Raw genomic sequence first — 27,492 nt, forward strand, 5'->3', positions numbered from 1 at the left:
TTTGCTACTGCTATATAGTGCCAGTTTCTGACTGGTAATTCAAAGAATATATTGGGGTTACGTGCACCCACAATTTTTGCTACTGGTATATAGTGCCATTGTCTGACTGGGAATTCAAAGAATATATGGGGGTTATGTGCACCCACAATTTTTGCTACTGCTATATAGTGCCAGTTTCTGACTGGTAATTCAAAGAATATATTGGGGTTACGTGCACCCACAATTTTTGCTACTGGTATATAGTGCCATTGTCTGACTGGGAATTCAAAGAATATATGGGGGTTATGTGCACCCACAATTTTTGCTATTGGTATATAGTGCCATTGTCTGACTGGGAATTCAAAGAATATATGGGGGTTATGTGCACCCACAATTTTTGCTACTGCTATATAGTGCCAGTTTCTGACTGGTAATTCAAAGAATATATTGGGGTTATGTGCACCCACAATTTTTGCTACTGCTATATAGTGCCATTGTCTGACTGGGAATTCAAAGAATATATGGGGGTTACGTGCACCCACAATTTTTGCTACTGCTATATAGTGCCAGTTTCTGACTGGTAATTCAAAGAATATATTGGGGTTACGTGCACCCACAATTTTTGCTACTGGTATATAGTGCCATTGTCTGACTGGGAATTCAAAGAATATATGGGGGTTATGTGCACCCACAATTTTTGCTACTGCTATATAGTGCCAGTTTCTGACTGGGAATTCAAAGAATATATGGGGGTTATGTGCACCCACAATTTTTGCTACTGGTATATAGTGCCATTGTCTGACTGGGAATTCAAAGAATATATGGGGGTTACGTGCACCCACAATTTTTGCTACTGCTATATAGTGCCAGTTTCTGACTGGTAATTCAAAGAATATATTGGGGTTACGTGCACCCACAATTTTTGCTACTGGTATATAGTGCCATTGTCTCACTGGGAATTCAAAGAATATATTGGGGTTATGTGCACCCACAATTTTTGCTACTGCTATATAGTGCCAGTTTCTGACTGGTAATTCAAAGAATATATTGGGGTTATGTGCACCCACAATTTTTGCTACTGGTATATAGTGCCATTGTCTGACTGGGAATTCAAAGAATATATGGGGGTTATGTGCACCCACAATTTTTGCTACTGGTATATAGTGCCATTGTCTGACTGGGAATTCAAAGAATATATGGGGGTTACGTGCACCCACAATTTTTGCTACTGCTATATAGTGCCAGTTTCTGACTGGTAATTCAAAGAATATATTGGGGTTACGTGCACCCACAATTTTTGCTACTGGTATATAGTGCCATTGTCTCACTGGGAATTCAAAGAATATATGGGGGTTATGTGCACCCACAATTTTTGCTACTGGTATATAGTGCCATTGTCTGACTGGGAATTCAAAGAATATATGGGGGTTACGTGCACCCACAATTTTTGCTACTGCTATATAGTGCCAGTTTCTGACTGGTAATTCAAAGAATATATTGGGGTTACGTGCACCCACAATTTTTGCTACTGGTATATAGTGCCATTGTCTCACTGGGAATTCAAAGAATATATTGGGGTTATGTGCACCCACAATTTTTGCTACTGCTATATAGTGCCAGTTTCTGACTGGTAATTCAAAGAATATATTGGGGTCATGTGCACCCACAATTTTTGCTACTGCTATATAGTGCCATTGTCTGACTGGGAATTCAAAGAATATATGGGGGTTACGTGCACCCACAATTTTTGCTACTGCTATATAGTGCCATTGTCTCACTGGGAATTCAAAGAATATATTGGGGTTATGTGCACCCACAATTTTTGCTACTGGTATATAGTGCCATTGTCTGACTGGGAATTCAAAGAATATATGGGGGTTATGTGCACCCACAATTTTTGCTACTGGTATATAGTGCCATTGTCTCACTGGGAATTCAAAGAATATATTGGGGTTACGTGCACCCACAATTTTTGCTACTGGTATATAGTGCCAGTTTCTGAGTGGAAATTCCCCAAATAATTTGGGGATTCATTCACCCTACATCTCAGGCTCTTGCCATATTCACCCAGGTTGTCAGTGCTGCACCAGCTCGTTCCCAGACAGCTCGGCCCGAAAAACACGTTACCTATATAGAGGATTTGGACAATGAAGACAACATGTTCTAAATCTAATGTCTGCACCTTCTCCAGAATTAAAATAAAGGCAGCGTTTAACTTTCAAATAGCACTGCACAAAGGAAGATCTTATCAGCTTGTCTCATGACATGCTACTGAAAAGTGTCATTTGTGTATCTTAATGTAAATATAGTTGTATAAGCTTTTTGGGTTTTAGGCACTGCCAAGTTATTTATTACCACCCGCTCCCTTATAATGATGATGACGCCAAAGTCACTGTGGGTGTTCAGAGCTCACAGCTTTGGTTGACATTTGTCTTGCTCTCTGTCGGTACCAGCTGTCTTTTTGGATACCGTAAAGTTATGTTGACTTTATTAACAGCTATAGAAGCTTTAGCCAGGTTGTGACGGTGTGTAACCCTAACAACACTAAGTGGGATACACATTAATAGTCAGTCTATGTACGCTAAACGTATCACTGAAGTAATTTTTTTTCCCTCTCCCCTAATATAAGAAAGGAACAGACATTAGACCTAGACCGGGGTTCGAGGCTTGTAAAAATCCAATATTATTTGTTCTTCATGATGTGAAATATGTGTTGAAAAGCAACCCAAGATGAAGTCAGCCGTGTGTGCCAGTGTGTTACTTGGCATGCCTTTGCTGGCCCCAACTGTAAGGGTCACTCTCCATTTCCTCCATTTTCCACTCCCCTTCACACCATTTGTGGTGAAGCAATGGGATGCACTGAAGTGCACCCTCTAGCCTCGTGTGGGACAGGGACATCAGATGCCACTCCAACCCCCTCGTCTTCCTCCGCCAGCCAACGGTGCGAAGATGAGAGGAGTGTGCTCTGAATGTTTTCTGCCTAGCAGAGGCTAGTTCTCACTTACGAAAATGGCCCCACTTTGACCTGTATATCAGGCACAATGGTGTAGGTTTCAAAGAAACATGGCACCAACAAGTTGGAAAACGTGGGCCATGTGTGGACCGTGTTTGAGTCTGGCAAGCTCCAGATCTGCTACCAGGTTCCAGCCATTATCACAGGCGCAAAAATGCCAGGCCCCAGGTGTAGCAGGGAAAAAAAAATGCCATCTCAGCCAGGATGGCATCCCTGACCTCGGAGGCACTGTGCTGTCTGTCCCCCAAGCTGATCAGTTTCAGCACGGCCTGCTGACATCGCCCCACGCCAGTGTTACAGTGTTTTCCGCTAGTAGCTGGGGTGGAGGTTGCAGCATCGTAGGGTTTCAGTCTACTCCTGCCATGAATTTTGGCCTGGGAGAGGAGATAGGCCACCCCAGTTTGCACCGGGGACCAGACTCCACCACATTCACCCTGCCTGTCATTAAAGATAAGCACTGCAGCATCCCTGACCACAGGCGCTTGTCCATGTGTCGGTGGTCAAGTGGACCTTGCAGCAAAGCGCAGAGCTCTGGGCCCGACTGATGTTATGGGACACATGCAGGCGCAAGGCAGGGACAGCACACCAAGAGAAGTAGTAACGGCTAGGCCCAGCATAGGGAGGTGCCCCAGCTGCCATCTGCTGACGGAAGGCCTGGGTCTCCAGAAGCATAAACAAACACCAACATCTCCAGGGCCAGCAGTTTATCGATGAGGCTGTTAAAGGCTTGGGCATGGGGGTGGGTTGTGTTGTACTTCTGCCTGCAATGAAAAGCTTGGGAAATGTGGAGTGGCTGGGAAGAGGCGCATGATGGTGCAGGCCAAAAGGGCGCATGAGGGTGAACTCCCCAATGTGTCAGAGATAGGTGTGTAGGTGTCCTTACATCATATACTTGCACCATATTTGGCTTTGGAAGTTAATTTTGTGCCAAAAAGTGGTTAAGACAGCGATCCCTCAGCTACTCCCGTTACACTGTCTAGTGAAATTACCATCTTTGGAAGTGGACCACCACTTGTAAGATCCCAAAGGAAGCAGGCAAGAGATGTGCAGTGCAGAAAAAAGAGATGAGAAAATAAGTGTAGGCTGTAGAGCACAGAGGGATCGGAGAGGACAGAGCTGGTGTCGGCCAGGTATTCCCACAACATGCGCCTATACTTGTCCCTCCTGGTGACACTAGGCCCCTGAGTGGCAGTAATTTGTCCAGGGGGGCCATTAACGTGTTCCAGACCTAGGAATAAGTCTTCCAACAGGGTAGAGTTTTGCATGCCTTTGCTTCTACCCACTGTTTTTGCTGCTTAGCTTCCCTCCACATCTACACTGCTTTCACCCCTAAACATCACCCCAGTTTATGCCTTTGCTTCTACCCTGTTTTTTTTGTTGAATTAGCTTCCCTCCACATCTACACTGCTTTAGCCCCTAAACATCACCCCAGTTTATGCCTTTGCTTCTACCCTGTTTTTTTTTTTTGTTGAATTAGCTTCCCTCCACATCTACACTGCTTTAGCCCCTAAACATCACCCCAGTTTATGCCTTTGCTTCTACCCAGGTTTTTTGTTGATTTAGCTTCCCTCTACAGCTACACTGCTTTAGCCCCTAGACATCACCCCTGTCCATGTGGGGTCGGTGGCCTCGTCATCCACCAACTCCTCTTCCAATTGCGCACTGGCCCCTTACTGCAAACCGCACATGACCACAGCTTGCCCTGATGGCAACTGTGTCTCATGATCCCCACTTAGGTCCAGACAAGTCGGTGGCGGGTCCAAAACCCCAAAATTGGAAGGAAATGGCGGATGCTGCAGTATTTCTAACACCTGTTCCTGGTGCTCGGGCCCGGTCTGTGTTGTACCCTGCACCCTGCTTAACGCAGCTGCCATATCCGAAGTTGTGCTGAGCGCATGCTAATGTTTCGTGTCCAGTGCAATGGATGGGATGGGATTTCACATAAGTCTGCCACCCATGGCCACTCATGGTTGAGCAACTGAGGGAGTTGACTTTGACGAACCCGAGGGTTTTGGAGTTGGAACTACATCAAAGGTCTGTGCTGCTCACACACTCTGCTCAACACATGACCTGTTTAGTGCCAGCAGTGTGGAGACGTCGCACAACAGCCGTTGTTCCAGCAGGTACAGGCGTTGTAGGAGTGCATAGAGGCTAGCAGCGGCAACTATAGACTTTGAAAACTATCCGCACAAGCGCCACACTTTCACCAGTAGCTCAGGAACATTGGGGTACCTTTTTCAAAAGATTAGCAGCAATGAGTTAAAAACGTGGCCCAGGCATGGAATATGTTGCAGGCTGCCAAGCTACAGAGCCAATCCCAGGTTACGGCCATTATCACACATGACAACATGCCTGGGCCCAGGTGCAGTGGCAAAAACCACATTGCCGTCTCATCGAGGATGGCATGACTCACTTTGTAGGCAGTGTGCTGTCTGGCCCCCAAGCTGATGAGCTTCAGCACGGCCCGCTGACGTCTCCCCACACCAGTGTTGCAGCGTTTCCAGCTCGTAGCTGGGGTCAATTTAACAGCGGAGGAGGGTGGTGTTTCAGCCCTCCTCCCAGGAATGTTGTGTGGGGAGACAAGTCAGTCCACCACATTTTGCGACCCGGTCCATGCCTCAAGTACATTCAACCACTGTGCCAAGATTGAAAGGTAGCGTCCCTGTCCGCATGGACTTGTCCATTCGTAGCTGGTCACGTGGATCTTTTGGGCAAAGCGCTGAACTTAGGGACCGCCTCATGTTTGGGGAAAAGTGCTGGTGTGGACGGCACAGTGAGGTGGCGCAGTAGCCAGCAGGCCCAAAAAGGGCAGAGTGTCCACAAGCTGGGACCCCAACATCTCCTGGGCCAGAATTTTTGAGATGAGGCCATTGAAGCCTTGGGCATGTGGGTGGGTTGTGCTGTACTTTAGCCTGGAATGAAAGGCCTGGGAGATGGGGAGTCGCATTGCAAAGTGTGTAAACCACACTCAGTTTGTCCTCGACCTATACATTTAGAAATGATCTCCCCCAGCGAGGAACGTGGCCTCGATGGGGGAATTTTTCTAAGGAAGCTAGAAAAGAGGGCATCTTGGGTCTTGCTGGCTCAGGTCTAGCTTCTGTCATGCAGCTGTCTTCTGCCTCTGGACATCCCTTTGCCTCTAGCCACCTTTTTCCCTGCTTAGCTTGCCTCCACATCCACACTGCTTTTGCCCCTAGACATCACCCCAGTCCATGCCTTAGCTTGTACCCCCAGTTTTTGCTGCATAGCTTGCCTCCACATCCACACTGCTTTTGCCCCTAGACATCACCCCAGTCCATGCCTTAGCTTGTACCCCCAGTTTTTGCTGCTTAGCTTGCCTCCACATCCACACTGCTTTTGCCCCTAGACATCACCCCAGTCCATGCCTTAGCTTGTACCCCCAGTTTTTCCTGCTTAGCTTGCCTCCACATCCACACTGCTTTTGCCCCTAGACATCACCCCAGTCCATGCCTTAGCTTGTACCCCCAGTTTTTCCTGCTTAGCTTGTCTCCACATCCACACTGCTTTTGCCCCTAGACATCATCCCTATCCATGCCTCTGCCCCTAGCCATAACTCTGCCACCCCTGGAAACTCATGGTGCAGAAACTTTGGGAGCTGACTTTGAGGAACCCTTGGGTTTTGTAGATGGAACTCCATCAAAGGTCTGTGCAGCTCACACACCCTGCTCAAGATATGGTATTGTAGGGTTTCAGCGTGTGTGAATGACGGACAACAGCCTGTGTTTGGACAGATGTAGGCCTTGCTAGAGTGTTTTTAGGCTAGCAGCGACTCCTGTGCACTTGCAAAAGTGGGCGCACAAGCGCCGCATTTTCAACAGTAGCTTCGGTACATTTGGGTATGTTTTCAAAAAACTTTGCACCACTAGGTTAGACGTGGGCCAAACATGGAACGTGTTGGAGGCTGGCAAGCTCCAGAGCCGCTACCAGGTTCCAGCCATTATCACAGGCGTAAAAATGCCAGGCCCCAGGTGTAGCAGGGAAAAAAAAATGCCATCTCAGCCAGGATGGCATCCCTGACCTCGGAGGCACTGTGCTGTCTGTCCCCCAAGCTGATGAGCTTCAGCACCGCCTGCTGACGTCTCCCCACACCAGTGTTTTAGCGTTTGCCGCTAGTAGCTGGGGTGGAGGTTGCAGCGTCGTAGGGTTTCAGTCTACTCCTGCCATGAATTTTGGCCTGGGAGAGGAGATAGGGTACCTCAGTTTGCACCCCGGGACCAGACTCCACCACATTCACCCTGCCTGTCCTTAAAGATAAGCAGCATCCCTGACCACAGGCGCTTGTCCAAGTGTCGGTGGTCAAGTGGACCTTGCAGCAAAGCTCGGAACTAAGGGCCCACCTGATGTTGAATGACACGTGCTGGTGCAAGGCGGGGACGCCACACCGGGAGAAGTTGTGATGGCTAGGGACGGCATAGTGAGGTGCCACAGTTGCCATCAGGTCCGGGAAGGCGGGAGTTTCAACAAGCCGGAACGCCAACCTCTCCTGGGCCAGCAGTTTAGCGATGTTGGCATTCTAGGCTTGCGTGGGTGGGTGGTTAGCGGTGTATTTCTGCCGGCGCTCCAATGTCTGAGAGATGGTGGGTTGTTGTAAAGAAGCGCCTGATGGTGCCTTTGATGGTGCAGGAGAAGGAGATAAGACAGAAACAGGGGAGGATGAGGGAGAAGTCAACAAAGTGGCGGATGCAGATGAAGTGATGTCCTGGCTCGTCCTCTGGAGTGCATCGCCAGCACTGTGAGCAGAGGCAGTGGCATGAACGGCGGGCGACGTTTGTCCTGCCGTTGCTGCCTGCCACTGATTCCATTGCTTGGATTCCAAATGACGGTGCATTGAAGTGGTGGACAGGTTGCTCTTCTCAGGGCCCCTAGTTGATTTCGAGAGGCAAATTGTGTAGACGACACTATATCTGTCCTCGGTGCATTCCTTGAAAAAACTCTACACCTTCAAGAAACGTGCCCTCGATGGGGGAGTTTTTCTGGGCTGGGTACAAAAGGGAACATCTTCGGACATTCCGGGTCTGGCCTGGCTTCGGCAAAGCAGCTGACCTCTGCCTCTGGACATGTCTCTGCCTCTAGCTACCCTTTTTGGTGCTGCACCTGCCTCAACATCCACACTACTTTCCCAGCTTGACATCCGCCTTGTCCAGGTGGGGTCGGTGTCCTCGTCGTCCACCACCTCCTCTTCCAACTCCTGTCTCGCCTCCTCCTCCTGCACAATGCGCATGTCAACTGGCTGCCCTGACAGCAACTGCGTCTCATCGTCGTCGATGAGGGTGGGTTGCTGGTCATCCACCACCAAATCCACCGGAGATGGAATGGAGGAGACTCTAGTGTTTGAGCATCTGGACACAGATACTCGTCTGTTAGGTCCGTGGAATCGCGAAATGGAGGGGCAGGTTGCGGTACAGTCAAAGGAAGGGAGAACAGCTCTGGGGAGCAGGGACAGTTGGGGTTATTGTTCTGGGAAGATTGGGAATTTTGGGTGGAAGGAGGACAAGACTGTTGGGTAAGAGGAGGTAGAGGCTGACTGGCTGGTGGACAATGTGCTTTAAGCGTTATCCGACAGCAATTGCAAGACCTGTTCCTGGTTCTCGGGCCTACTAATCTTTGTACCATTCAGCCTAGTTAATGTGGAACTTTTGTGCAAAGCGCAGAACTTAGGGCCCACCTGATGTTAAGGGACACACGCTGGTACAAGGCTCAACTCACCCTAAGTGCCAAAAACACTGCTGGTGCAAGGCTCTACTCATGCCAAGGGCCTCAATCTCTGCTGGTAGCTCAGCTTAAGGTCCTGTAACTTTGTTTGGAAGGGCTCATGTTAAGGGCTAGAAAAGTGAATTTTGGAAGGTCTGACCACATCACACACACACACACACACACACACACACACACTCAAAATGACAGTTAAGGGTGAGGGCTTTTGGATTTCCCATTGTCTATTCCATCCGTGGTTGTCATGGGGAACGTGATTTAAAGGGGTGGTTGTTACTGTTTGTTGAGCTTAAATTGGGGTTTGTGTCCATCCATTTGGGGAGTAAAGAAGGTTTCCAGGTATTTTCCCACTTTGATAGAGGTTTTTTGGAATGTGTAAAGTGTGTAGTTGTTAGGCTGTGATGTTGGGGTAATAGAGGGTCTTTGGTGTGTTAGATGCCCCCAGACATGCTTCCCCTGCTGTCCCAGTGTCATTCCAGAGGTGTTGGCATCATTTCCTGGGGTGTCATAGTGGACTTGGTGACCCTCCAGACACGGATTTGGGTTTCCCCCTTAACGAGTATCTGTTCCCCATAGACTATAATGGGGTTCGAAACCCGTTCGAACACACGAACATTGAGCGGCTGTTCGAATCGAATTTCGAACATCGAACATTTTAGTGTTCGCTCATCTCTAGTGGGGGTCTTAAACAGTCTTTGTACTAATCTATGTTACTTTACCTTGCATACATTGATATCTAGCGTCCATATTAATATTTTCTGTTTCAGAAAGCCAGCATGGCCTCTGTGGGACTTGTCAACGAAGAATTAAAAAAATCAACAGAACTAGATCTAGCTGAAGATGACAAAGAGAAGTTGGACTGCAATGGACGAGTGATACCTCGAGTGGTGATAGAGACGGTTGGTCCTGTAGAAGAAGATGTGAGTCCCATTAAGATAAGATAAGATAATCCTTTAATAGTCATACAGTGGGGAAATTTCAGTGTTAGGGAAAATTAAGTGTCCCTATTTGTGGAAATAGTTTATTGACTAGCACTTTCTAGTTGGGGAAAGCTGTCATTGGCTCTGTGTCTCAGCAGGGGTGTAGTGATAGGGGGTGCAGAGATAATAATCATGTATTGGGACATAGAACCGTAGAGAGAACACGTCAGCTCACTTAAAATGAGATTTAATAAATACTTGCATTCAGAATAATTCTGAAACTTTTTATCTTCGTTTATGCCGTTCCTCTGTTATTCCTCTGTTTCTGAATAAATTGACAGTGGGTATTACCAGTTTGGGGTGGGGGTCTGACATTGTCCAGTCAGAGCTAATAATACTGGACTATGTAGAGAGGTATATATTTTATTTACTACAGATTTGTATATAGGGTATCTAGATACTTGTGATTTTGAGTGTCCATATAAGAACATGTCTTCTCATTCACAGGCCAGCTCAGTAAAGACTGATCAGGAGAAGAAACATAAGGTGTATTTGGAGGAACCAAAAATGGAAAAGAGAACAGGCAGTTCTGTTAGTGTTGTCTCCGAAGCCATGATAGAAGGTCTGTGCAATGGGAAGGTATTTAACACACTGCTGTCTTATACCTAGAAATTTAGGGGCAATTACTCTGTTGGAGTGAATTGCGCCAAATTTATGTGAAAGGTCACACTATAGGCTGTCAGAAGGACCGAAAATAGCCTCTATACCTGCTGTTTGCACTATTTTCTGTCTTTAGAGTAGGTAGATTTGACAGATTTGTCTCTGTCCGTAGGGAAAAAGTAGAGGAAAAAATAGTAAACTGCCTTATGAAGGAGCAAATATACCTACAAAGGTATCATTACTACAATACGTTGACTTTTTGGAAACAAACATATTCAACACCACATAAGGAAAAAGTAGCAAATGTTAGCACAAATATGACTTGAGGCAAAATGTAAGACTTTGTTATAGCAAAATATAAATAATATTATATATATATATATATATATATATATATATATATATATATATATATATACACACACAATATAGAGTGGTCGCAATATCCCTATGGCATTTCGCACTACATATACAGTTTGTAAATCATGGTTTGTCATACATGAAATGGATTGGGATTAACTCTTTCTGTACCCAAGATAACTGTGGAAGAATAACCTATCACCAAAAAGCCAAACCTCCCTGTGTGTGTCAAGTATTTCTTTGCTTCTGATATCCAGTAATTTGGTTGTACCAATCTTTGGTTTGCAGAGGTCATTGAAAGAGGTCATCATAGATCTATAAACAATCTAGAATCACTGCCCCCTTGTGTCCTTAGCCTGTGTCTGGTAATGCAGTTTCAACTCATTTTAATTCAAGACTGATAGAAAGTTTGGTGGTAATAAAGGGGTTGTTCAGGTATAGAGAAACATGTCTGCTTGCCACAACTGTCCACTGAATGTATGCGGTACTGCAGTTTAGCCCGATTCACTTTAATGGCTCTGAGCTGCAATACCAGAAACAACCTGTAGACGGGTGTGGCAATGCTTTTATAAGAATCAGCCATGTTCTTCGATAACTGTACTAACCCTTTAATCTCATGCAACAACCATATACTTATGGGTATTATATTAAACTATGGATTGGCGCACAATTTGTCTTCAGCAGTCCCATAGAGCTGAATAAAAGCTCCATACATACAAGGCACACCCCTATACTCGTGATCACTTGGGGTTCCAGTTGTTGGACTCCCACTGATCACTGATCTCCTATCCTGTGGATAGTAGAAAACATGTAATTACTGAAATACCTCTTTAAATACAGGACAGTTTTAATAACTCCAATTGGTGAGATCTAAAGAATTGTAATACGAACCCCTACATGAATCCCTATAGCAGCTCTCACAACTACAGTCCTATGAAAAAGTTTGGGCACCCCTATTAATCTTAATCATTTTTAGTTCTAAATATTTTGGTGTTTACCACAGCCATTTCAGTTTGATATATCTAATAACCAATGGACACAGTAATATTTCAGGATTGAAATGAGGTTTATTGTACTAACAGAAAATGTGTAACATGCATTAAACCAAAATTTGACCGGTGCAAAAGTATGGGCACCTCAACAGAAAAGTGACATTAATATTTAGTAGATCCTCCTTTTGCACAGATAACAGCCTCTAGTCGCTTCCTGTAGCTTTTAATCAGTTCCTGGATCCTGGATGAAGGTATTTTGGACCATTCCTCTTTACAAAACAATTCAAGTTCAGTTAAGTTTGATGGTCGCCGAGTATGGACAGCCCGCTTCAAATCATCCCACAGATGTTCAATGATATTCAGGTCTGGGGACTGAGATGGCCATTCCAGAACATTGTAATTGTTCCTCTGCATGAATGCCTGAGTCGATTTGGAGCGGTGTTTTGGATCATTGTCTTGCTGAAATATCCATCCCCGGCATAACTTCAACTTCGTCACTGATTCTTGAACAATATTCTCAAGAATCTGCTGATACTGAGTGGAATCCATGCGACCCTCAACTTTAACAAGATTCCCGGTGCCGGCATTGGCCAGACAGCCCCAAAGCATGATGGAACCTCCACCAAATTTTACAGTGGGTAGCAAGTGTTTTTCTTGGAATGCTGTTTTTTTTGGACGCCATGCATAACGCCTTTTTGTATGACCAAACAACTCAATCTTTGTTTCATCAGTCCACAGGACCTTCTTCCAAAATGAAGCTGCCTTGTCCAAATGTGCTTTTGCATACCTCAGGCGACTCTGTTTGTGGCATGCTTGCAGAAACGGCTTCTTTCTCATCACTCTCCCATACAGCTTCTCCTTGTGCAAAGTGCGCTGTATTGTTGGCTGATGCACAGTGACACCATCTGCAGCAAGATGATGCTGCAGCTCTTTGGAGGTGATCTGTGGATTGTCCTTGACTGTTCTCACCATTCTTCTTCTCTGCTTTTCTGATATTTATCTTGGCCTGCCACTTCTGGGCTTAACAAAAACTGTCCCTGTGGTCTTCCATTACCTTACTATGTTCCTCACAGTGGAAACTGACAGGTTAAATCTCTGAGACAACTTTTTGTATCTTTCCCCTGAACAACTATGTTGAACAATCTTTGTTTTCAGATCATTTGAGAGCGGACTGTCCATGCTCGGCGACCATCAAACTTAACTGAACTTGTATTGTTTTGTAAAGAGGAATGGTCCAAAATACCTTCATCCAGGATCCAGGAACTGATTAAAAGCTACAGGAAGCGATTAGAGGATGTTATCTTTGCAAAAGGAGGATCTACTAAATATTAATGTCACTTTTCTGTTGAGGTGCCCATACTTTTGCACCGGTCAAATTTTGGTTTAATGCATATTGCACATTTTCTGTTAATACAATAAACCTCATTTCAATCCTGAAATATTACTGTGTCCATCAGTTATTAGATATATGGAACTGAAATGGCTGTTGCAAACACCAAAATATTTAGAACTAAAAATGATTAAGATTAATAGGGGTACCCAAACTTTTTCATAGGACTGTATACTTCACCCAGACCCCTCTAAGAACAATTAGTAAGGAAAAACTTGGGAAATAATCTGTTGACACACACAATGTTCACATCAGGTATCTATTTATATGTTGTTAATCTATCTCAATGTCTTCCTTCCTGCAGAACTAGAAGAAGCTCAGCAGAAATGTCCGCCTTGGTGGTACAAGTTTGCCAATACTGTTTTGATTTGGGACTGCTGTAAACTCTGGGTACAGTTCAAGGAGTGTGTACGGTTTGTGGTCATGGATCCTTTTGTGGACCTTGGGATTACTATTTGTATTGTTCTCAACACACTCTTCATGGCTATGGAACATTATCCAATGTCTGAACAGTTTGAGGCTGTGCTTAATGTGGGAAACCTGGTAAGTGCCCATTGTTTAATGATAAAATCATTGGGGGTAGAGGGTGTCAAAATGAATGATATTATGGATTTTATTGGTGATACAGGGCAACATGATGGCCTTTTTTGAAAGAATGGAGGTGGGGGGGACAAGGGAATGGACAACTGTATGGTGAGCCCACTGAATGGACCACTGTACAGCAGAATTCGCTCATCACTTACCTTCCTGCTCCCAGGTCCCCCCTGTTTCTCTGCTTCCTGCTTCAGGCGCACATGGCGACACAACAGTGCACCTGGAGCAGGAAGGATCAGGACCGGAGAGCAGACATGTAAGTACCGATACTTATTTCTTATCCCATGCAACTTGTAGACCACAGTCCTGTGGTTTCCTGCACTACCAGTTGCAGAACTGGATTGGGAGCCACTTCTACCCAGTTAAAGATACAATCAGATGGAAGAAGCGGAGAGAACTGGCTGCCTCCAACCCTGTGCTATTCACTTACTGATCCATGTTCCTGCCTTCTCTGCCTCCTCTTCACCCTTCAGGGGGCCTATGTGCCGTACATCATATTCCAATGTAATGTACGGCGCATGAGGACCCGTGAAGGCTGAAGAGGAATTGGAGGAAGCCATGGGCAGGAATAGGGATAGGTAAAGGCACAGGGCTCCCCAGTGGATTCACCAGTACCCTGGTGGGTCAGTCTGAGCTTTCTGTCTAGTATGCTGTAGATTCAGTAGGTAGCACTGCATTCCGTGACTCTTAGTATGAGTTAGGGGGCCCCTATCTGACATGTACCATTCAGAATAATGGTATACAGTATTTTATGTGGCAGAGGGACCTTTTGGACCTCTTTAAGTTCTAGGACCCAGGAGCTAGGGACCTCTGAACCCCCTATAACTACACCCCTGGCAGTGGCGTAACTACCACCATAGCAGCAGAGGCAGCTGCCACAGGGCCCGGGACATTAGGGGACTGGTGACAGCTACCCCTGGCTGCTACCCCCGCTCTTATCACAGACAAACTGTTGTAACTGCGATAAGATCGGGGAAAAGCTTGTAGGACCTGTAGATAAAGGACCTTGTGTGACGTCATCCGTCACATGACTAGGTGGGTGTGTCTTTATAGCCCGTGCAGTCCTGCAAGAGATGAAGAGAAGGAGAGATGTGGTGCTAGGTACGGAGCGGGAGGGGTAATGTGAGATGCAGAATGGAGTGTGTGTGTGTCTGTGTGTGAGTGTGTATATATGTTTGGTCTGGAGGAGGGGAGAGGACAGTGTCCTGATATCTGTGTATGAGGAGGAGGGGGAGGTCAGTGTCCTGATATCTGTGTATGAGGAGGAGGGGGAGGTCAGTGTCCTGATATCTGTGTATTAGGAGGAGGGGGAGGTCAGTGTCAGTAGATGGATCAGTACTCCACACATTGTTTGTATTCAGACTTGCCTGCAATTGCTGTTACTAATGACTGTCTAATAGTAGTCAGGGAGTGCTCTGTGTATTGTATTGTACTGAAGGGGAGGGGGATGTGAGATGCAGAATGGAGAGTGTGTGTCTGTGTGTGAGTGTGTATGTATGTATGTGTGGTGTGGAGCAATTGAGGAGCAACAGTAACCTAGGGGCAGAGATGGAGGGGAGGACATGAAAATGGGGGTAGAGATGAGGGGTGCATGAAACTGGGGGCAGATGGAGGGAGGACATGAAACTGGGGGCAGATGGAGGGAGGGCATGAAATGTCATATGACATCCGTACGTTATTAAAGATGGCCAACACCACCAAAGACTGCAGCGGAGCCGTAGACAGGTAAGTAACTTTTTTTTTTATGTCTGTATCTCCCCTCGGTCTCCGATTCTTATACTCTGGGGTCTGAAAATACCCCAGAGTATAATAATTGTTCATGGGTGTTCATTATGGGGCATAATCCTGTGTGCAGGGGCCACAGTGGGGCGTAATACTGTGTGCAGGGGCCACTGAGGGACATAATAGAGCGCGCAGGAATGCGGCGTGGGAGGGGGGGGGGGTCGGTCGGTCAAGGTCTTCGGTGTCGGTCAGGAAGAGGGGGGTCCATGTCAAAAGTTCGCCACGGGGCCCCGCCATTCCTAGTTACGCCACTGACCCCTGGGAACCACAAGGTGGATTACTGTTGTATTGCAACAGGTGTAATTCAACAGGTGGGTTAGGATTGCATAGGGGAGAGGCATATTTATCCTCTACCTCAACAATGCAAACCGCAAAAATGCCAAGGCCCTGGGTGTGTTAGCTGTGTTAGCGGTCTTGTAAGATGTAACACCAAAAATTCATGCATATTTTGACTCTCGCAAAACTTTTGCATCACAAGTGTATTATTTTTTGCGTTGCACTGACACTCATTAAATGACAGCAACACTGTGTTCTTCATGCTGTGCGACCTAATGCGCCTTTTAGCTGTGGCCAAAGTCTCATATTGCTGCTCAGTCTTGTCTTCATGAGCTCAGCAAAGAGAAGTTTAGCCCACTTAGCCCTCTAGTGGCCAGATTATAGATTGCACAGTAAACAAAGCTATAAAGAATTTCTGTCAAATGCTTCTTTAGAAAATATCCATATACATACCTGTATAAAAATAAAAATATCCAGGCTTTTTGGTGAGCTTCAATTTTGTTTCCTTCCTTTGAATTGCAACCTAAAGTAAATGAAAAAAGACCATTTTGGTTTTTTTGCTAAGGTCTATTGGTCTGATTTAGGTTACAAAAAACATTTTTCTGCTATATTTCCTATATATATTTTACATGGATACACTGGCCCTTGGTAATACACAGCTATGTGTATGGTGCCATACAAATGAATGTCATTGTGCTAGGCATGAAAGTCACAGCTAGAACACTGACAATGTACATGACCATGTGCCTGTACCCTAATAATTAGGGTTGAGCGATCAAGAAAATTTCATGATCGGTTGGAAAATGATTAGAAATTGGATTTTGAAATCTCAAGATTCGGGATCAGGGAAGATCGGATCCCGATCGGCGATCGAGCAAATTTCACGATCAGGATGGATTGGAAAATTATCATAAATCGGATTTTAAAATCAATCCTAAAATCTAATAATGTTTATTAAGTTTTATAAATCCTGCCACCATATCACCCATTGCCCATCACTACACTTCTTTTACAGGTTTTCACTGGAATTTTCGCAGCTGAAATGTTCTTCAAGGTCATTGCCTTGGATCCATATTACTACTTCCAGGTTGGATGGAACATCTTTGATAGCATAATAGTCACCCTGAGCTTGGTGGAACTTGGGCTGGCCAATGTGGAAGGCCTGTCTGTGTTACGTTCCTTCCGTCTGGTAGGTTATGAACCCAATATGAAATGTTTGTGGGGTTTTTTCCCCTTTTTGTTTAATGCCTTGTATTTCAGTTCAAAAACACACAAAGAATTTCAATGCAAAAATCCAACCAGTCAACCACCCCCTCCCACCCCAGAAGCTCCTCTACTCACATATCTCTTGGAATATTACTAACTGTTACTATCACACATAATAAACTGTTGTGGATCAATCAAATTTGTTTTATATATCCAATTAATATAATCTAAATCAGGGGTCAGTAACCCTCAGCTGTTGTAAAACTACAACTCCCAGCATGCATACTTGCTCTGCTGTTCTTGGAAATGCTATGGACGTGAATGGAGCATGCTGGGAGTTGTAGTTTCACAGCAGCTGGAGAGCCGAAGGTTGCTGACAACTGATCTAGAATCAGTTTCCAATAATGTCATAATTTATTGCATCTCCAGTATGAAGGAGAAAGATATGTGTTATCTAAATAACCTTTTGGGCATTTAGATGTTGACCTCAAACCCATCCATCTATTTATAACTAACCATTGAGTAACATAATAACATAGTTCATAAGGTTGAATAAAGACACGTCCTTTAAGTCCAACCTATAAACCTAACCGGTTGATTCAAAGGAAGGCAAAACCCTCCATGAGGTTGGAAAAAAATTCCTTCGCAACTCGAAATATGGCATTTGGATCAAGTCTTTGCATCAAGATCCTGTTCCAGATTTCTAGCTCCATTAACCTCTGATATGCTCTGATATTCTTACTTTCAAGAAGGGCATCCAGGCGTCTACAGGTTATCATCCTTTACCATAGTCCATAGTCGCACTGCTTTTACCGTAAAGACAAGCTCCATCAACAAAAAGTTGTGAAATACAATAACAAAAGCCTGAAGCATTGAATTCTCCCAACTCAGCCAAATCTATATTATTCCTATTGAATTGTCTCTTTATACCTTTTAATTCTTTGGTCGCCTACCAAATCCTATGCATTTGAACAGCAACAATTGAGAGATTTTTATAAGGTGACTTGACTCTAAAAACTCAACTTTACCCATCAAGCCTGAAATCTGTAGCGAGATGAATGAGATAGCAAGAAAACGGGTCATTACTCCATTCTATATAAAAAGTAGATTGAGCGGCTAAATAATACAACCTAAAATTAGGAGGTGCTAAACCTCCCTCCAACACAGGATATGTAATAAATCTATATTTAGATCTAGGCCTTTTCCCTTGCCAGAGAAGTTAAAACTAAAATATTTCCCGGGATCCAAATAGGTCATTGAGTCAGAACTTGAAGGATATGTGGGAGGATAATCATTTTTATTAAAGCTATCCTAACTCATATTGACTCTGTAAATGTATCCCACCCCCTATAGTTCTCTTTCATTGGTTAACTTCTGGAAGTCAATTTAATTTCATCTAATCTTAAGGGAGACTGAATATTTAACCCATTATGGACATGGCCTAGTTTCATATTTAAAGTGATTGTACAGGCAGAAATGAACAACCCATTTATTAGATCAAACGGGGCATTGTAAAAAATAAAATAATCACACTCACCTTTCCACGGTGCTCCAGTGCCTCCCTGCGCAGTCCTATCTTCTCGATCCGTGCTGACATGTAGCAGAAGTTCCTGCCACATGTTACAACTGAGACCAATCAACGGCCTCAGGGAAGGGCAAGTGATGTCACGAGTCTCTTCCTGGGGCCTACAAGGTCGCTAATTTCAGCTCTCCTGGTTGTTCAGGAATTAAAGGGGCTCTATCATTGAGAAAAGTCATTTTTAACTAAGCACATCCTTGCACAGCCCTTAGAAAGGCTATTCCACACCTACCTTTAGTATGTAAATCACCTCAGTGGTTTTTGAATAAGTCTGTTTTTATTCACATGCTAATTAGACTTTTGGTGCACCATTGTGCACCCTCTTTGCTATTTTTTCCTATGGGTGTATACAGCACAGGCTGCTGCTGATGATGATGATGGTGACTTCCTGCTTGCACAAACAGATAGGAGAGAATAGCAGAGATGAGTGCTGCTGTGAACTTCCTGTGCTGGCTAGAGGCTAATTAGCATATGAAAGAAAACGGACTTATTCAAAAACCACTGAAGCAATTAACATACAAAAGGTAGGTGTGGAATAGCCTTTCTAAAGGCTATGCAAGGATGTGATTAGTTAAAAATGTCTTTGATGAGTCGGCAGCAGCAGCCTGTGCTGCACACACAGCAGAGAGACAGAGCTCGTTGAGACTTCCGGTGCCCGCTGGAGGCTAACTAGCATATGGATAAAATCGGGCTCATTCAAAAACTACTGTCGGGATTAACATACAAAAGGTAGGTGTGGAATAGCCTTTCTAAAGGCTCTGCAAGTATGTGCTTAGTTAAAGGGATTCTACCACTAAAACACATTTTTTTCTAGTTACCACGTCGGAATAGCCTTTAAAAAGGCTATTCGTCTCTTACCTGTGTAAGTGCTCTCCGCCGCGCCGTTCGTTCAAAATACCGGTTTGTACCGGTATGCTAATTAGTTCTCTCGCAGCGATGGGGGCGTCCCCATTGCAGCTCGAAAACCGACCGCAGCGCCGCCTCTCTGATCTTCGGTGTCCTCCCCTTGCTTCTTCAGCGTACTGTCGGACGCCTGCGCAGTACGCTCTGTTCGGCGAAGATTGCCGAACGTACTGCGCATGTGCGAAATTGCGGCCCCAGCCATAGTGCGGGCACCGCAATTTCGCGCATGCGCAGTACGTTCGGCAATCTTCGCCGAACAGAGCGTACTGCGCAGGCGTCCAACAGTACGCTGAAGAAGCAAGGGGAGGACACCGAAGACCAGAGAGGCGGCGCTGCGGTCGGTTTTCGAGCTGCAATGGGGACGCCCCCATCGCTGCTCCTGCGATGGGGGCGCCCCCATCGCTGCGAGAGAACTAATTAGCATACCGGCACAAACCGGTATTTTGAACGAACGGCGCGGCGGAGAGCACTTCCACAGGTAAGAGACGAATAGCCTTTTTAAAGGCTATTCCGACGTGGTAACTAGAAAAAAATGTGTTTTAGTGGTAGAATCCCTTTAAAAATGACTTTTCCCAATGATAGAGCCCCTTTAATGTTGAGAGACATATGAGGCTTTATTTTTTTTGCGAGTTGTAATTTTGTATTCCATCATTTTTGGAAACTTTTTGATCACCTTTTAGTAATTTTTTCTTATTATTTTTCATTTGAGATGTGCAAATGCTTTTTTATAGTAACATCTGTTGTTTCTATTGGTACCATTTTGAGTTATATGTGATTTTCTTTATCATCTTTTACGCATTTTATTTTATTTATTTATTTTGAGACAATGTAGCCAAAAAACAACAATTTTTATTTTTTGCAGCATTCACCTTTAGGGAATAATAACATTCTATTTATGTAGTATGAATTATTACCGATGCACCCATACCAAGCATGGCCTTTTTTATCATTGTTATTTATTGTTTTATGTTTTATTTCATACTTTACAACATTTTTACATCTACATTATGCTTATAGAGTATTACACTTATAGCATAGGCAATGATCGCATTGTAGGGGTTCCAATGGGGGGGGGGGACATGTAAAGATACCACAGAGATACCACATTCATTACTGATAGTGGTATCTAAGGTGTTTTCATCATTACAGGAAAATATCAGCTATGTGTCACAGCCGGCATCCGCTCCCGATGGCTCTGGTTAAACTCCTGAGCCCACACCATCTTCATGATGTAATATTACATTAGTTCATGGGAACAAGTTCCCACCGCTGACATAATAGTACGGCATGAGCTGGGAACTAGTTACAATTATCCTTAGGTTTAAGTTCCTTGAGACCCAAATTTCAGCCCTAAATCAGTTATGGTTTCAACCAGGGAACATGTGAAAGATTTCTCCATAGTAGATACCAACTCCAGAATATACCCATCACCTCCAAAAGGGACATTGAATAAGATTAAAGATCAAAACATTATCCGAATAAAAGCAGATTTTCTTTTCTTCACCCCTATCACCCCTATTGATCTTGAAGGCTCTATCCTGCTTATTAGATTTAATGTACTAAGCTAATGGTTCCATAGAAAACAAGAGGAGTGACTAGGGATATCAATGAGTTAATTGAAATGAGGAGGTAAAGATGACCATTGACAGAGATCTTTGTTCTGGGATTGGAATACAATAACGCAACGCAAGCCACAAATATTTATTTTTTTAGTAATATTACCCTAGTTTCAGCTTTGGCCAAACAGATTTGTATCTCTTAACATCATGTCTATATAAGCATTGTGCCTGAAGTAGACTTAGCACCAACTGCTATAATGAAATTACAGTATATACCGCACAATAATGGACCAATAAAACAACACGGTGTTAAGGCTGACCATGACCTTTTCTTATTATGTTAATAAATGAACATGCTTTGCTCCTTATTTCCTGGGCTGGTTTAGGCTTGTATCATTAGCATAAAGCGCTTTCATTCATTATGAATATGTTTATTCTGATTTATAATAATTTCCTTATGTTTTATCCTTCTAGCTTAGGGTTTTCAAGCTTGCAAAATCATGGCCAACATTGAACATGCTCATCAAAATTATTGGTAATTCGGTGGGTGCCCTTGGGAACCTCACACTGGTCTTGGCCATCATTGTCTTCATCTTTGCTGTGGTGGGAATGCAACTCTTTGGGAAGAGCTATAAAGAATGTGTTTGCAAGATCAACTCGGACTGCGTTCTTCCACGGTGGCACATGCATGATTTCTTTCACTCCTTCCTCATTGTTTTCCGAATATTGTGTGGGGAGTGGATCGAGACCATGTGGGACTGTATGGAGGTGGCGGGACAAGCCATGTGTCTCGTTGTATTCATGATGGTCATGGTGGTCGGTAACTTAGTGGTGAGTTATATGTATTTATTACTGCATGTAAGCCTTTACCGTGCTATACTGCACCGTTAATATACTCAGAGGTTTTTATATCATAGATTGAAATAATTTTGCCATGTTCCATAACAACTCTCATACAACCATTACATTAAGTGGAGAATATGATGTTTCACACCATGCAAGTCCACAATACACATGTTTATAGACCATGTGTCATCACACATAGATCAATACATTGCTACCTTTATAAAGACTATCTATAGACAACAGAAAGAAGGACTTTGTCCAAAATCACAAGAATTCCTGTAGCAGTTCTTCATAGTTCGTATGTTAGAAGCCTAGTCATATGGAGGGCACAAAGAAGCAACAGCATTGTTATAGAGATTGTAGAGGGATCAGTAGCCCCTGAACCCAACACTCATTGGGCACAGAGACCGACCAACCACACAGAAAGCTTGACTATGACTTATTAAGGGCCCCCTTGTGGGCTGCATGACTGAGGCACTGTCTCCCTATATTAACTTCATGGAAGACAGATTTGCATATTCTTCCCATGATCCCTCACAGTGGAGCGCAAATGGCTTGATAAGTCTCCACACACCTATATGGTGGTCTCTTCCTAAAGAGTGACAATATCCACTTAACCTTATTGCAATTTTTCAACATTGTAGGATAAAGGTCTCTATGTCTATGTACAATACATTATGATGATTCTATATAGCACTTGAGAATGAGAATATATCATTTATGACAGTTTGGTCATCTGTATACAACTAAAGATGTCGGGAACTGACTGTTTGCTGAGAATTGATGTGCAGGATCCCAGGTTCCAACAGACCTGAGAGCGCAATAGTAAAACCTTGGCAGCTGGACAAACCATTAGTTAAGCTCTATTCTAAGTTCCCAGACATTTCCTCCAGCATTGCTCTAAAGTTATAATAGGATTTAAGGGAAGCAACTCAAGTAGCAAGGTAATCCTGCCCGCATAGAAAATAGCAAACTGGAGGAAGGTGCCCAAGAGTATAATGCAGATATTGCAGAAATGGGGAGACGACATACTTATATAAAGGAGCTATTTAAGTCTCTGCATCAAATATCAGTTGTACTAGTTAAGTCTTCTATGATATCTCCTTGTGGCCAGCAGTCCATACATAAATCACAAGGAAATATAGTCTTGTCACATTGTCTAAGATTATATAAAAAAAAAAAAAACTAAAAAAAAAATGCACTATGCTTGTTCATGGGCTCTGTTTGGTCTCTCAGTATTATGTTGAGGCCCCATGTTATGGAAACACAGCTTTTTTTTCAGATTTTGCTGCAAAAGGAATGTAAAATATATAGGAAGCTCTTATACTTCTCTCTTCTGCTTAATCCACTCCTGGCATTGGCTCAAAAAAAAAAAACTACACCAAAAGCTGCAACAAAAAAATCTGCATTTCCACAACGTGGGGCCTCAACCTTACATGGAGTTGAAATGCAATATCAGACACAACGCATGGACCAGCTAGTCACCTCATACATTTTCAGTGATGCTCTATTCATTGTGCTTGATAAGTCTCTATTTGGAGATAATGCATAAATAAGATGATGGAGATCTCAGGTTAGAAGTCAAACTTTCCATGCCCAATCACAGTCCCTCGGTTGTGACTGTTGTCCTTCAGCCCTTCACCACAACTGCCAGGTCAGGCAAGTCACCAGGTTGGGTATGCAGAGGTTAACTTCTCCTATTAGCTCTTTATCATTTGACCTGGACTTAATTCCCATATGGAATAACATTTTTATTGTTGGAGGACGGTTCTTACATCATCCAAAAATTACTTTTATTCGTTATGTAAACTAGGTCCTTCAGACTTGGGATATGGGGAGCTTGACTTCCTCCATTAACTCTGGACCTTCTTAACTCAAAAACTTTATTTTACATAAGAATGCACTTGGCCATAATAAGGACACTGCTGGACAATACAAAAAATGTCCTATGGGGCACTGATGGTGTTTAAATTGAGTTGACAGGTTCCCTATGAATTCTAAATTAATACATCATTCAAAGTATTCCAATAAATGCATATAGGTTCATCTGGAGGCCAGAAGTGTTAGTGCTGCTATATAGTGTCTAGTTGGACAGAATGTTATATTGATCCATTTTACATTATGGTAACTGTTAATTCTACGTCGCCTTTGGTTCTGTTTCTAGGTGTTGAACCTGTTCTTGGCTTTGTTGCTGAGCTCCTTTAGTGCTGATAACCTCACAGCCTCTGATGATGACGGGGAGATGAATAACCTACAGATTGCCATAGGGAGAATCACTAGAGGCATTGATTTTGTGAAGAAAACTGCTCTCTCCTTGTCACCCTTTAAGAAGAAAGATAAGAATAAGGAGGAAGATGAGGGTAATAATGAGGATGTAAATAAAGAGAGTTTTGCTCTTAACCACATAGAGACTGAAGAGGAACCCAAGCCTGAAAGCCCGGTTGTTGATGGCCTGGTGAAAAAGCCACGATACATCATGACTGAGTTAGATCATATCAATCTGATTAACAACCCGCACTATAGGATAGAAGTGCCCATAGCATCCGAAGAGTCAGATCTGGAGGTCCCTGATACAGATGAGATCAGCACTCAGTCAGAGTTTGAGGAGATGGCAATAAAGCCCAAGGTAAGAGTCCACTCTACAGGCCAAGATTTATGCTAGTGGCATCTTTATTATTGCACATATAATACTTATGGCATTGGTAATTTGATATATTATGCATTTATAGCATGTATACAGGATATATTATAGCTATAGAAAAGTGGACTCATGGACAGTTCATAATGGTTCCTTTTGTCAGTGATGGCATATGGTGAGGAAAGAACCTCTTCTTGAAGAGCAACGTAAGTTGTGATATGTACAGTGTCTGGTCTGTGATCATGGGCAGTGTCAATAATGCAGGTCAGAGAGGAAAAAAGGTTGTCTAAGATCATGACTATGGACCAAGTAGCAACTTTCCATGAAGAGAAAACGTGTAATAATTTAATTTACGTACAATGAAATGCAACTTCAACATCTTCACTTGCTGTCTGTGAATATTCCTGTTCACATTCATACTTCTTAAAGCTTGATATAGTTGTATACAATGTATTAGGGTAAGGAATTTGCAAATAAGACCTCATTGGTGAAAAAGAGGAATTTGTTTCTACCGCCATCTATTATAAGGTAGCTCCCTATAGATTAATACCTGGTTTTCAAAGAAACCTAAGGGCATAATCTGGAAATAATAGCCAAAGACAGTATTACTGCTCCAGATGGAAGAGGTCCCCATCCTGCAGTGCTAGGAGCAAATTCCTCTTTTTTGCCAAAAATGTCTTATATGCATATTCTTTATCCAGAATTCACAGCAGGGTTTGCATGGTCTTATAGGTCCCTGTACCAGTTTCTCCATAATGAGAGACATTACCCCTCCTGAATTACAGTATACTAAAGCAATTGTACAAGAATAAAAAAATAGGAAAAATAAGAAGACTTTGTAATAAAATATTCTACTCCCCCCCAACGACAAATGAAATGTGCCCTAGTACATGTAAGCATTGCAACAGCACTCATGTTTTCCCACCAGCCCTCCCTCATTGTCTGTGCAAAGTACACAACACCTGAACACTGCAAAAAGACTGTACACTGCAGAGAGACTTACACCTGTACACTGCACAGAGACTATACACCTGTACACTGCAGAGAGACTTACACCTCTACACTGCAGAGAGACTGTACACCTGTACACTGCAGAGAGACTTACATCTGTACACTGCACAGAGACTATACACCTGTACACTGCACAGAGACTTTCCCTGCTGCAGCTGATGTGACATAGCCATAGTGGGAAGTTTTTCTGTGTAATGTATGGGTGTCCAAAGGAATTATAAATGTTATATTGCAAAGTCTTTTTATTCTACATGAACCAGGCGGCTATGAAAAGGTAAATCCCAGACAACCACTTCCAGTAGTTTGTTAATGTATCAGTGTAGGTAAAATATATCAGTCTCAAGGTCAGGCAAAGGATTATCTAGACTGGATACAACTGTAGCAAATCTTCAGCTTTGGCTGTGGTCTTGCAACATGGGAGGAGAGGAGATGTGGGACCTCCATCAGAGAGATCCAGATGGGCAATAACCTGTTATAACTGGAATACCCATTTAAGATTTGTTCATGTCATTTATGTTCTTCTTCCTTTAGAGGAGATTTGATGATGGCTCTTCAGTGTGTAGTACAGCAGATTATAGACCTCCGGAGCCAGAGGAAGAGGAAGAAGCCTTTGAACATAAGGAAGAGGAGGGCCCAGAAGAATGCTTTACAGAAGGTATATTTTGCTAATTTGATACTCCACTCCTGAAATGCGTGTGATCTGACCTATGAGAAACATAGAATTCAGAGGACAGTATACAGCTTTTATATAGACTTCTTTGTGAACCTAGTATACATAGAAGTGAGGGAGTCTACAAGTAATGATGGAAATGGGACCTTACATTATAATTCCCATTTTGTCACTCATATCAGGAAGGCCTGCTGTTTGTTTCCCCTCTGTCTTGTGTGGAGAACATTGCAAATGGGGATGATTCTGTCTGTTTTACCATCCATTGTCAATAATCAAGAAGGATTTTCTGAGACATTTCCTGATGGTGACCTGTCAGTTTATTCCCCTATTATGGAGGTTGGGGGGGAGGCACCCGACTTGGCCATGTGGCTGGCAGCATTGAACCATATTAGACATATGGAAGAGTTGGTTGTGGACGCAATACTAGTGAAGCTGCTGTTAACACTACTTGGATGCCTTGGAATGCATTGTTTTTCCCAGGGCTTTGAGGTGTAGGCCTCTGGCGATGGGCTGCTACTTGTCTAATGCCTAGGGGCGAGCTGGATTTAAGAGCTTCTATATCTTCTCTTTTCTCTTTTCCTTACTTTCCTCTTGTCCTCTCTTTCCCGCTATCTCTACCAGGATAAGTGGCCACTGGATTTCCCTGATTCCCATTTCCTCTCCATCTTTCCCTTTCTCTGTTCATCTGTTTGGTGTAATTCCCTCCCTTTTCTTTCCTGTTACCTACAAAACTGGCATTTGTTCTCTTTAGGACCTTCATATGTCTGTATAATGTTTCATGATAGTTTACCATTAGAGATGAGCAAACAGCGTTCGATTGAATACACATTCGATCAGATGTTCGATTCGAGTCGAACACCAGGTGAAAATGTAATTGGCTGGCTAATTCAGGTGACCTCCAATTTATACGAACAGTGGATTTAATATCCGGTTCATATGAGACTGTGAACTATGTGACTGTGAGACAGGGATAGATGTACAGGCAGGATTAGCTAGGGATTACTTTTATTTAGGTGGGAATGTCACTCACACAGTTCTTTGGGGCTCTATCTGGTCGGGATCCCTTTCAGCTTGCGATATGCGCGAGCTGACTTTTTCCCATAGGAATGCATTGACCAGCGTTGATTGGCCAAATGCCATACAGTGTACAGCATTCGGCCAATCAACGCTGGTTCTGCCAGAGGCTCGTCTGTAAGGAGGCGGAGTCTAAGATCGGACCAGAATATCACAAGCTGACAGGGATCCCAACGTAATACAGTGACTTGGGCATTTTAGATGCCCCCAGACATGCTTCCCCTGCTGTCCCAGTTGCATTCCAGGGTGTTGGCATCATTTCCTGGGGTGTCATAGTGGACTTGGTGACCCTCCTGAGTCGAATAGTGGT

At 43.7% G+C, this 27,492-nt stretch overlaps 1 protein-coding gene across 1 annotated transcript in view; it reads left to right on the forward strand.

Moving 5' to 3' along the window:
• The window catches only part of LOC142208541 (sodium channel protein type 4 subunit alpha-like), a 137,662-nt gene that overhangs the window by 79,262 nt on the left and 30,908 nt on the right, over positions 1-27,492 (forward strand). Inside the window, exons 11-17 of the mRNA XM_075277133.1 lie at positions 9,490-9,642; positions 10,150-10,264; positions 13,349-13,587; positions 16,712-16,885; positions 21,418-21,774; positions 23,954-24,415; positions 25,970-26,093. Of these exons, the coding sequence (XP_075133234.1) occupies positions 9,490-9,642; positions 10,150-10,264; positions 13,349-13,587; positions 16,712-16,885; positions 21,418-21,774; positions 23,954-24,415; positions 25,970-26,093 (1,624 nt within the window). The remainder of the gene's footprint in view (positions 1-9,489; positions 9,643-10,149; positions 10,265-13,348; positions 13,588-16,711; positions 16,886-21,417; positions 21,775-23,953; positions 24,416-25,969; positions 26,094-27,492) is intronic.

Source organism: Leptodactylus fuscus, chromosome 6, assembly GCF_031893055.1.
Source record: "Leptodactylus fuscus isolate aLepFus1 chromosome 6, aLepFus1.hap2, whole genome shotgun sequence".
Classification (NCBI taxonomy): Eukaryota; Metazoa; Chordata; class Amphibia; order Anura; family Leptodactylidae; genus Leptodactylus; species Leptodactylus fuscus.